General features: G+C 36.5%; 1 protein-coding gene across 3 annotated transcripts in view; it reads left to right on the top strand.

Moving 5' to 3' along the window:
• Positions 1–4,187: 4,187 nt before the first annotated feature.
• Positions 4,188–12,426, top strand: part of ZMYND8 (zinc finger MYND-type containing 8) — a 49,650-nt gene continuing 41,411 nt past the window's right edge. For all 3 annotated transcript variants that reach the window (XM_082491365.1, XM_082491363.1, XM_082491364.1), the window contains exon 1: positions 4,188–4,385. In XM_082491365.1, coding sequence (XP_082347491.1) covers positions 4,262–4,385 — 124 coding nt within the window. In that variant the 5' untranslated portion in view covers positions 4,188–4,261. The remainder of the gene's footprint in view (positions 4,386–12,426) is intronic.

Raw genomic sequence — 12,426 nt, 5'->3', positions numbered from 1 at the left:
ATAGAGAACATTTAAGAATTAGGCAGCTAAGGATTTTTTTGCATTTTTACCTAAGTATCAATGAATCTGGTATGTTTGCAATCCTTTTTTTTTTCCTGCCCTCAACTATCCCCAAAGGAATAACCTCCACCCCTTCTCCCCTCATTCAGACATGTTAAAATAATTTGTATGAAACAAATTAGTTTAACATTTTAGAAAACAATTTATTCTCTTTTTTTTTTTTTTGTAAGTTTTGGCAATACGAGTAGGGAAGTTTTAAATGATTAATTGGGGTTCTAGTCAATTGACAGTGAAACTGGCAAAGCTTAAATTTCTATTGTGTTCTTAAAATATGTTCCTGTGTTCATTCATCTTAATGAGGAAGTAAGAGTAGCTTTCAGTATGACATACTGTATTTATTGTATCTAGGTACTTAATTGAGTATATACCGGTATCATTTCTGATCCGCAACGTCAGAGCATCACATTCATAGTACACATGCATGGTAGTAATGTATGCTATCTGAAATAACAGCTCTAAGCCCTGCAAAAATGAATTCTCAAAATAAAACTCTCTTGAATAGTCTACTTGATCACATAGTTATTGTTTCTATAGAACTAGATGCTTGTTCATAATTATTTTGCTGCTGGTTTTAATTTTCTTTTTATTTTGTTGTGGGTAATAGTAAGTTACCTGTCATTAAGGACTTGTTTTTCTTGAATTATTTACTTTGAAATATTTCACCAATGAAACTTCTGTGTTTGGAAGTTTGTCCTTTATAAAGCCTTTTCAGAATATTGTTTATATTGATGGAAGATGCAAAGGTGGAAAAATCTGTCAGCTTTAGTACAGTTACTGTAAACTTGCTGTGAATTGCTAGCATGTATTTACAAACTTGAGTCTTAAAGATTACCACTACAATCATCACTGCCACCATTGAAACAATGTCATGTTGTGCAAGCAACATTACAGCAAATGAAACAATGGGAGATGCTTCTGAAGAGCTGTGAATTTTAAGCATCTTTTATAGCTATGTCTAATATGCTTATTTAACTCTTCCCCCAACATTTTAATTTTTTTTCAGAACAGTCTCAGTGATTTTTTTAAAGTAATTAAATGTTTGTGCCCTTAAAAGATTGAGCAAGATTAATTATAGTAGAGAATATGGAGATGCAATATGTTCCTCTAAGGCTCAGTTTTCATAACATAGATAATTGCTGAATTTTGTTTTGCTTGTGGGTGACGCACAGTGTGCATATGAGTATATAGGATATATGCACCTCCGTTGCTAAGAAAAATGAAGAACCTTTGTGTCAAGTGGTGAATGCATTTTTGACTGTTCATTTATACTTCAAATCTTCGGGAAAGCTGTCTTCAGGCATCTTTTATGTGATGTATCAGAGATGTGTCAAGTTGAGATACTTTGTTCATCTTGGAACTGCTTATGAAGAATGTTTTTCTTGTCTCTGTAGATTTATTGAAAGAACACTGAAAAGGTTGTTGGAGGAAACTGGCTGAATTCGCTAAATTTAAACTCATTAGATGGGGAGAGATAGATTAAAAGCTGAAGAAACCTCATATGCTGTAACTAATACATAGCAGTCCTGACCTGTAACCCCCACCCTGCAGTGGGAGGTTTGGGCCCAGAGGTGCAGAGCATCTTCACTCAGCTCTGACTTCCTCTGCTACTTCGGTCAGGGATGTAGGAACAGTTCCTGCTACTGTGTTGTTGTACTGATACCTTTCTCAACTCTGTGTTTTTTAATACTAACAACTGCTGTATCTTCTTGTACCATGTTCCCCTGAGGTTGTGATTTGAACAAAATGGCACCAGATGGATTTGGATGAGTCTGGAATGTTATGATTGCTTTAATGTAACTTATATGCGAGCCCCTCCTAAAAGGATATTACTCTTTTCCCCCCTTCCCCACATGTGGTACACTCCCGTTTCCTCTTTTCTGCCCATCTAGCTGCACAGTGAGCTAGATCATTTTAACTGAATCAGTTCTGGAACATGAGGTTAGGCATTGGGGAAACCATACCTTTTAGTAGCAACCTGTGTAAAATGATCTTACGACTTCAACCTGAGTCTTATAAAGACTTGGATGTCCTAGTCTGTGGCTGAAACTGGATCTATATTTTAAAACCAGGTAATGTGTGCTGCCAAGTTATTTCATTCTTGACAGAATTAGTGTGTATTGTTACATATTTACCTGTGTGCATTATTAATTGTATATACATTATATTTTAAAAATATGGGGTTTGTTACAGTTTGGTGATACTGAAATAGGATTTTATAAGGGGAGAAGGGAAGAAAAAGTCAATGCAACATGGGAAGAGAATGACAAACCCATCCGGTGGGGCCATCCCTTCCATTGCTTAGGGAAGAGAATGAGCAGAGGCAAGTGGTGCATGAAATGTTTTGGTGTCTGCAACACACTGCCAGCTCCTCTTTGCTGGAGGCCCTCTGGGAAAGGGTGTAACAAATGTGCAGTATAATTGGTCTGCCCATGCATAGTAAGTCGGTGAGCATTGTAGTATGGTCAACTGTATTATGCATTTAATCTGCCTATGCAAAATAAATCTGAGAAGAATTGTGCTACAGTCAAATGTGCTACACATTTACCATAATTCTGGTCACCTGTGCGCCTTTCCTTGCTACTGGTATTATCAGCGTCGTCCACGAGCTGGGAGACTGGATGCTGGTAGAATACAACTTCTCTTCAGTGTTTTTATGACTTTAAAGAGCTAATTTGTAAATTATTGATATATTCAAATGACAAGGAAAGAATAACGATTTCTGGAGTTCACGGATCTTCTCAGCTTTTGGTCTTCTATACATTGAGCTTAGTTAATTTATATTTAAAACTTTTGCTGGCATAACTGTCCTGTTTAGAAGTATGAAAGGAATTGCAACCCAACCCCCTGGTAGCTGATAGTTGATTAAAAGTAGTTTTGACAAATACCAGACTAAAAAGTCCTTCTGCTGGTAAGTTTTACTTTGTTTGGGAAGCTGTTTTAACTTACACCAGTAACAAAACTCCTGCTAATATAAACTGTTTGTCAGGCTGAAGAGTTTCTCTGATATAAATGTAACCAAGTCCTCAGTGTTGTTTCTGAGCTCTGATTAGCTGTCTCAGGCAGGTTTAACCACAGTTGCTAAAGCAAAGGTCTCTAGCTGTCCTCTTGGCCTCTGTGGTAGAAATAGCTGTCCCCAGAGCTGGGATGGCTGAATGGAATCTCAATCTGCTCCATCACAGCAGTAGTTCACGGTCTGCCATATCAGTGTAAACTGGTATCAACAACAACTTACATTAAGAGACTAGACAGTAAGCTCTCACTACAGAGGAAAAGATCTACATCCTGCTTTGCTGTTGTGCTCTGGTGATATTAGTGGACAACTCTGATACCTGCTTCAGGCACCGTAACCTTATTTGTCTAATTTGTGTATCATTTTGAATTTGGGCTTGCTTCAACATCATCTGTTTTCTTTTGCCTTTCATCTACAATAATCAGATCTCCAAAAATGGTGTGTAACACAATATTCATTCTAGTTCTTTTTTTCTTCTTCCTTCCACCTTCCTTCTCCAAACTGACTTAACTAGCCAAATTCATTGAGTTATTTTCTTGAATGGCCTCGCTATAAGAAAGCAGAATATCAGCAAGTCAAATATAGTTTGTCATCTACTTAACCATTTAATCCTGCCAGGAGTGAATTAAAACTGTGTAAGATTGAATTGTTGAATGATAGTAGCAAGTCTGTTCTGTTTACTTTTTGTTATAGTTAATAATTGGTGGAATTGTATTGCCAATAAATTATAAATATTCCATTTTCTGTTATATAGTCTAGTTTCAAAATCTTTTAAATTATGTATTTAATAGGTTTTTAAAATTGCATGTTACCTTCTAATTTTGCAAGCTGTTCTGTGTTGCAAACTCTGTTACTTCAGCTAATCTGTTCACTGATGCTGGTGAGTGTTTAAATGTTAGCAGGCATCTGTCCATATAGATCCACAAGGAACAGAATTCCTGTCTGTCAGTCACATACAGTTTATACATACAGTGACATAATCTTCAGTACATGTTACAAGACTGTCATTAGTATGAAAACATTACCTTTGTATTTGGTAATATGCAGCATACATGTGTACCTGGATGTTTCTCTGCATGTTTTGGTCAAACAGCTGTTGTCTGGCAAACAGCAAACCTTTCATTTCATCAGAAAATTTAATATAGTTGTATTTGACAGTGTTATGTTGAATTTCTATACACAAAGTTAGACATGGGAACAATGCAATCTATAACTGTTCTAATTCACCTTTTTGAATCCTTCAGCTTGGCTGAAGAGGAAATAAAGGCAGAGCAGGAGGTGGTGGAGGGGATGGATATCTCCACTCGATCCAAAGGTAAGAAGGTGTATTTCATCTATGTTCTACAACATACGAATATTTGTAAACCAGGATAGTGAAACTTTGTAATCTACTATGAAGTTGCTCTTGAGTGAAGACTCAAGACTTATTGTATTTTTACAATGACTATTGTATATTAGAAAGTGTTTTAATTTTTGCATGGTTTTCATTATATGTCAAACCTCCCTCCCTCCACCCCACCCCCCCTTGTTATTTCTGGTGTATGAATAACTAACTTAAGTTAAATGATGAAACAACATCAGCCCCTTGTATCACCTCACTTATCATGGCTTCCTTTAAAGTACTTTTAGATTTGCAATGCAGGAGAAAGAAGTAGTAGTAGTAATGATAATAATCATAAGGTAGTATTTCCTACAGTAATGAATACTAATTTTCTTAAGAATAAACACAGTAACATTTCTCTTTCCATGTCCCTTGAGCAGTATGTATTTCATGGACACTTATGTATCCCTATTACCTTGATATGAATTAAACTTGGTGGTGGAATTGCAGGTGACAGAATTTCTGTCCTCCTAGTTTCTGGAGTTTTCCCTATGAATGAGTTATTACAGGCAAATGATGTTATCTCTTGGTATAAGGAAAGCCAAATATGTAACAATCTATATCAGTGTAAATATTCCCACTGTCATGTGGAGTGCGGGGACAGAAATGCCCTTCAATCAGAAAACTCCAGTTCATTGTAATTGGCTGCCAGCTGCTGGCGCGTCTCCTTTTGTACTTGCAGATGACTTTGCAGCTCAGTTTACTTGAAAGCCATTTCTGTAAAATGGCAGCAATGGTTACTAAGATCCTTTTTAAATTCTGGTACATACCCACTTATTCTTCATGTTTCTACTCCAGGGGTCATAAGTCTAGTTAACTCTGAATGTGCAAATCTAATTATCTTGAATGCATGGCACAGATCATCTGCATTCCTTTGTTTTTTAATGAGGTAGCTTGGATAGGTAACATGGTTATAAAATTGCATTTGGGTCTTATTTGTGCTAACAGACAGTAAATTTCTTGTTTCAGTTGTCATGGCATGGTTAAATGAGACAGTACATATGATCTGACAGCTCGGAAGAGATTCACTTGCTCCTTTTGCTCCTTCTCCCTGTCCTTTTCTCCCTTCTCTGCTTCTGGTCTTGCATGTCAGTCTCCATCACTGGACTGCTTTTGATGTTTACTTATCTCTGTGTTTCAGTTTTCTAAACCAGCAGAAAGTAAACTATTCTTTGTTTTCTTTAATGATTGCTGCTGAATGGGGTAAGCTCTCAGCTTTGTATTCCCACTGCTTACTTCCTTTGTGGAGCTTGTCAGATTCCAGCCATTTGAACTTTCTAACCAGCTTAAAAGCTGAAACGTTTTTCTGCTGTTCTAGTGACCAGTTTGTGAAAACAGTATAAGAACTTGATACAAGAGACAGTGGGTTATTAAATACATTTAGCTGCCCATGAAATCTCACCTTCATTTCTCTTAGAAAGACTCTGGCCCACATATTAGTACTAATAAGAATGTCACATGCACCAAGTGAGCTAAACTATTACTTATGTCACTCTGACATAATCAATGTCTAAAAGTCATTTATGAATCTGATACCTATTTATGTAGGTGTCTGCGTTTCAGTGCTGTTGCTTTACTCAGCCCAGAAACAGGTGTAAGTTGTGATTCCCTTACATTAATTCTAGTGCTGGTCTGACCTCAAGATGTCAGTGAATTAAGCCCACAGAAGACTTTTTACTTTTTTTTTTTTTTTTTTTTAAAGGGTTAAGATGAAGTTTCCTAGGACAGTGAGCTGATTTAATGCCTCATGGTTATTGAAAGGGTCAGTCTTTCATCTCCCAACCTTCTCAGCCACATGATCTTGCAGCTCCCCTTGCTTTGTGGGCTCTGGTCAATTCAGAGGGAGCTAACCTGTCAGAAAAAGACCCATGGTTTTATACTGAGTGAGTTTACTGTTGATACAACTCCCTGAATCAGCTCATAGACAAGCTCTGGTAGTGATTGAAAGGAAAGTGGTCTGGAAGACAAAGACAGGATCACCACAGTGCTAGTTCAGATTTGCTCAACTGTGATTGTGTGGAAGTCACTGGTCTATACACAGTAGGACTCCTAGTGTTCTAAACACCAATGAGAGTGATCTGAACAGCCATAGTAAAGATAATACTTAAGAGAGGTTGAATTAATTGAATAATAATAATGGAATTTATATTTATTTAAGTAGATACTGATTTGCTTTAATTGGTGTTTTAAATTTGACATGTATGTTGACAAAACCCATGCCAGCACCTCTCTGAGGGCAAGAATAACAACCACCCATGCCAAGGCCTTACAGGTATGTATGTTTTCCAGTGAAGAAGTGATGCAGCGTGTAAGGAAAACATGGGACTTGCCAGTAAGCCATCTTGCTTTGTTGTATTCCCAACCTAATCTATGAATTAGTGGTAGAACTTTATACTAGCTGAATTTGTAGTTTTGCGTAGAAAGTAAAAGGATCGTAAATGTCATCTGCTTAGTAAAAAAGTTGGCAGTATTGCAGACCTGCTGAAATTAATCTTTCTGGACTTCTGTTATTTGGATTGAGACAAGTTTCTCTTAGTTCAGTGCAGTGTTTCTGCAGCAGAAAAGTCACAAACCAGAATTTTAAAACTGTTGTTATACTTGTGTAAGGTAGAAAAAGTGCAGCAAGGTTCTAAACTGATGGGATAGTGGTAACGTTTCCTCTTGAAACATTAATCTTGTTCAGAATTTTACTTTGTATGTTTTAGAAAGGATGTAGATGAGGAAATTGACCCTATATAGAAAAACCTGTAGGGGAAGCATACAGGTCTTGGCCATGTCTAAAGAAAGTTGTAGGGAAATAAATTAAATTGCTTTAACATTCTTGTTTTGGTATAAGCAGTTTGATTTTTAACTGCTATAAATCAGTTCTAGTTTAGATTAAGCTAAGCTGAAACATGCATTGTTTAATCAATCTGTAACAAGGGTGTTAACGTAGCCTTTTGAATTGCTTAAAGTAAGGTGGTAGTTTCAAAGCAGCCTAAGCTGGTCAAACTGCTCGATGCAGCAGTTTTATCCACTTCCTTCCATGCCTAAGCTGGCAGGAAACTAACTGAACCGTAAAACATGAATAGTTTTCTATCTGTGCTGAAATGGCTTGGTAGACTGCCAGAACTGATGTAAGAGAGAGGGCAGGAATATACCAGTTGGGTGCAGGAAGTACAGAGCTTTGTCAGCCAGCATTTAGGTAGGGTTAGGCGGTAATGAAACCAGAGCTTAAAACCATAGCTGACACTTCTTACTTATGCTTCATAATGTGATATCTAAGAGTGAGTCTATAGTTGTGGTCAGACCTCCACACTCATCTTCAGCTGCAGTTTTCTACCCTTCTCCTTAGCCTGGCACTGATACTTATGCTATTGCACAGTAAGCTATATCAAGCTGCTGATCTAGCCGTAAATTGATGATTTTTTTGTAGTACTAGTTTTTGCCTGAGTCGTGAACTGATTGACCTTACTATTATACGCAAGTGCCTGTCTGCAAAATATTGTGGGGACAGACATCTGGTGAGGTGAGGAAGTTACTGTAGCAGTTATGATTTAGATCTGCTTGTAAGCAGATCATGTTCAGCTTTACTAAAGACAAAGTTTTAAAATCCACTACTCTTGGTCAGAACAAGAAAGCGTAAGGCATTTGAGAACTGAAAATGGGAAATGACAGCTTAAGGAGAATAAAAGGAGTGCAAAATCAGAAAATGGAGTCAGAAGAGGATTGCTGTTTAGTAAAGGGGAAAAGCCATGGATTAGATTATTATAATATTTTGTCCTCTGCATATGACACATTAACATGTCTGATAGAAACATCTTGTTATATTTCTGTTCCAGACTTATGGCATACTTTTTGCTTGTTTATTAAATATTTCAAGATGGGCCTTGCAAGGCTTTCTGGCGAATTTTCTGAGTATTTCCAGGTTGTGGTTCCAGAGCAGCATAACCAGCCTAATTGTTTGGTGCAGTACTGTCTTCACATGTACTTGTTTTTTTTGGACAGCAGTGAACACTCTACTGGAGTTATTAACCTGGAAGAATTTTATTTTATTTTTTTAATTTTCAGGTTAGTTTTCTGCTAGTTTATCTTACCTGCCAACAGGAGTTAGCTGTGGTGGCAGATGGACTTCCATGTAGGTTTCATATGTTTCAGCTAATTCTGTAACCATTGCCTGTCAAAAGGAGCTCTTTAACTCTCTTTTTCCCATCATCAGTCATACATTCCTTATATTTCCATTGCATCTCTGCTGGCTCTTAGCCAGTCCTCTTCTGAGTCAGTTAAGGACTTGGGTATAGAATTAGTTTTCTACCTCCTTATCTCCCTGAACCAGGTTACTAGTGAGTTGGACAGATGTCATCACTTGGAACAGGCCTGCCCTCATCAATGACAGCTAGTCGTTAGATGGTCTTAGCTTGTCATAAAATCATATACTGAGACACTACTGCTTAATGGTGAGAATTCTGATTTTTACAGCTTTTGCATTGCTGCAGGTTTGTGTTGAAGGCTTTGGTCTCAGCGGTAAGGCTTCTCTCAGTGGTAAAAGGTTCAGTTATTATGAATATAAATGCAAAATTACTAGTAAAATAGAATTGCCAGGATACATTATGTGTTTTGTAACAGTTTCATAGTAGTATATTCTCTATCAACTTTCTGTGCAGTGTTACCAAGTATTTAATCACATAGAGATGAGATTCTCACTCCAATGTGAAAAGTAATTTGAGAATCCTCCAGTGAATGGTAATATAGCCTGGGGCTTTATCTCTAGTGCAGAGCCCTTGTTACTTAGTAATCAACAGGGGGTCTTCAGGAGTGGCTTGGGGCAACAAGTCCCCCTGCAGCCAGGCTCTAGTTTATAAACAGCTTACATCTCTTACTGGAAGTTGTTGGGAAGCGTTTCTTTTTCTTTATCTTTCAAAATTCTACAATGAAGAAACAAGTAACTCTCTTTTTGTACTTGTGTAAAATTGTAAAGTAGTAGGAGTTCATCAGGATTTACACAACCATTGCTAACCTCTGTTATTTATTACATTAAGCAACTGGATTGGGTTAATTATATCAGTTGAAGTTTCTGGAATGTAAACAGGGCTTCAGTGGTTGATTGCAACTGCATCGTATTTCAAAATTCTGACATAAGATTAAAATGCCTCAGACGTGAGTGTAAGTTCTAACAGATTTATCCATGATTTTGTTAAGTGTTTTGAAGATAATGAGGCTTGCTGTAGTATTGTAGGTAATGGATTTGAAAAATCATAAATCTGTTATCAACCGTTCAGGATGATAAATATAACTGGGAGACTTCACAGTTCTGGAATCCATATAAATTATTAATTGAAGCCTGTTCTATCAAACCGGACTGTAATGATGCTGACAATGGAGTTAGTGTTGCTCTTTTTTCTCAGAATTCTCCATTGATTTCCCTCAACACCATTTAAAGTACATGCATTCAGAATTTTGAGGAGGAGGGAAGAAGAGAGAAGTGACCGTCTAGGTGGAAGTCAGTTTTCTGGTTTTGTTCATGCTCCTTCTAAAGCCATAGTTACACATCTCTCTGGGGTAATGACATCTTAAGCAGTTTTCAGTCACCTTAGTATTCTTGCACCTTCTATCACACTGCTTTCTTGTTTAAGCTAGCCTAGCTGTTTCTTACAGCCACCAAATGAATTCTTCATGAAAATGCTTTTATGAAATTTTTGTTCTCTTGTTCTGTTACATTTAATCTAATTTAATTCCTTGATGTGGTTCACCAAATGTTGGCAGAACTATTTGTGTCATAATAAAAGGGATAGCATGGAATTGGGAATTAATGTTAACAAAAGTAGCCTTGGGCTGGGCCTGTTTAAGTAACATTTATGCCGAGTGTCTTACACAGAACAATTGACTGGGTTTCTGGTTAGAAACAGTATTCAGAATTTTGCACGTTTGACACACTTGCATTAAGATATCAAAAACCTATTTACATCACAGAAAACTTTTACTGGTGTAACTAAGTCTCAGTTTACTGATATCTGATGCTATACCTGGAAGACTAAAATAATGCTTTCACTGAAAAAAATACATTGCTGTTTCTGGCTTCTGAAAAAACAAAATTACTGCTAATTTTACCATCTTTATCACAACTCATGTTGAAAAGCTTTTTTTTTTGGGTTTTTTTTTTTTTTTTTTTACTGTTTAAACAAACATTTCTGAGTGTCCCCCTTGTCACTTTCTGAAAATTTCCAGAACAGAAAAGTTTTGTTTTACAAGCAGTAGATATTACCATTTTATAACAGCTCATTTTTCGTAGAACATGCATTTAAAATGTAAGAAAATTAGGTACAGAATTTGAATAACTAATACGTTTCATGAAAGTATAGTAAACTTGATGTAGTTAAGATCAAGATAAATTTTTTTATTGTCTGTGCTTTATTTTGAAATGCAAAACTTTTCTTCCCTTCCACACCAGCTCAGCAAAAGTGTAATGTCCTGGTTTGAGGTAATTCTTTGCTGATAGTAAAAAGCTTTTATCCTGCAACATCCACACTTTTTGGAAAGGCTTTTGTTTTGTTTGCGTAACCTTATTGTGAGGCTGAATTTGAAAATCATGTTGTATAGTAAGACTGATTTACTCAGGCTTTTCTTAATTGGCTTGCTATCCATTGCACTGAGGATGCAACACTAAGGCAACATATGTTGATTTAAGTCAAACCTGCCATGCTGGAATGCTCCTTCATGTCCACCACACTTCCATTTGTTTACTTTATACTGGCACTGCCAATTTTGGGATTTGTTGGTATGCTGATTTAGCTGAAATTAATTTTTCAGGTTTTTGTTGGTTTTGGCGGTATCAGTTATCTCGACCATCTTGCTTCCTGGATGAGCAAATAACAGTGCTAGAGAAAGGAAAAGGCCAGAAGGTCTATCTGTGGAAGGGTGCTGTGGAACCTTAACGTAGAGCTGTGTAATTTGCTGTGGATTTCAGCTCTCATTAAGGCTCATTGGTAGAGAAACTAATGCAAGTGTAATAGATGCTTAGAAATACATGTGTAGATGCCATTTAATTTTGGTTTTAGTCTGGAATTGCTTTGATTCAATTTAATCTAGTTTTTAAATTAAAGACAAAAAAGGTATATGGAAAAGAAGTCATAAGGGGATGTAAGACATCAGTGTCAATAAGTGTTTGGTACTGAACAGTTTATGCTGTGTTCTTAAAGTAAGGCATGTTGATTGTTTTCAGGAAGAATTACATTTGGGAGAAGCAAGGAGAACAACGTTTTACTTTTACACATTTTCTGAGTTGGCACCTGCTTCCATTGAGAAAAATGAGACTTCTCAATTAGTTGCTATTGAACGTTTGCAGTACAGCACTTGCCAATGTATAGAACATAGAAGATACGGTTCTGGTCTATGCTTCATGTGCTGCAGCAAGATAAGATCCCTGATATACAGTAATAACATACCTTTGTTTTTATATTTTTTTCTAAGCTAAACTGTATTGTCACTATCATAGTTTATCTGTGTAAAAGCTGCATTACTATCATGTAAAATTGGACTTCTAAAATAGTCATCAAGTGAAATTAAGTTGCTTTAGGGTTTAAGTGTGCCTTTAAGGTTTAGTCTGTCTCCTGGGAGCGCTAGTTACTAATCTTTAGTCACATGATGGTATATTGAAACAAAGATTTTTAAACTTTAGGTGAAGCTCACCTTAGCTTGTTCCCCAATGGATACTTTGTGAGAGCACTCATAGGTGCTTATGTCAGCCTTGGCAACGTTACAGAGCAATTAATAATAACCTAGTGATGTAAAACCAGGTAACTTCTAATGAGAATTTAAAGACTTATTTCAGGTGTCTTTTTTTTCACTTGCTCTGGAAACATGGTTTTGAAATAATGCTAAGAAAGCAAAATCACACACTCAAAAATCAAGAAATAAGTGGAGTAATGTTCCTTGGCAAATTAATTTGTTAGTACAATTGGTTTATCAATGAAATGTTAATTTATTATTTTACTGTAAT

The sequence above is a fragment of the Vanellus vanellus genome (genome assembly GCF_965231255.1).
Source record: "Vanellus vanellus genome assembly, chromosome: 15".
Taxonomy (NCBI): Eukaryota; Metazoa; Chordata; class Aves; order Charadriiformes; family Charadriidae; genus Vanellus; species Vanellus vanellus.
Note: the sequence above shows the minus strand (reverse complement) of the source record. Positions and strands in the feature narration are given on the sequence as shown.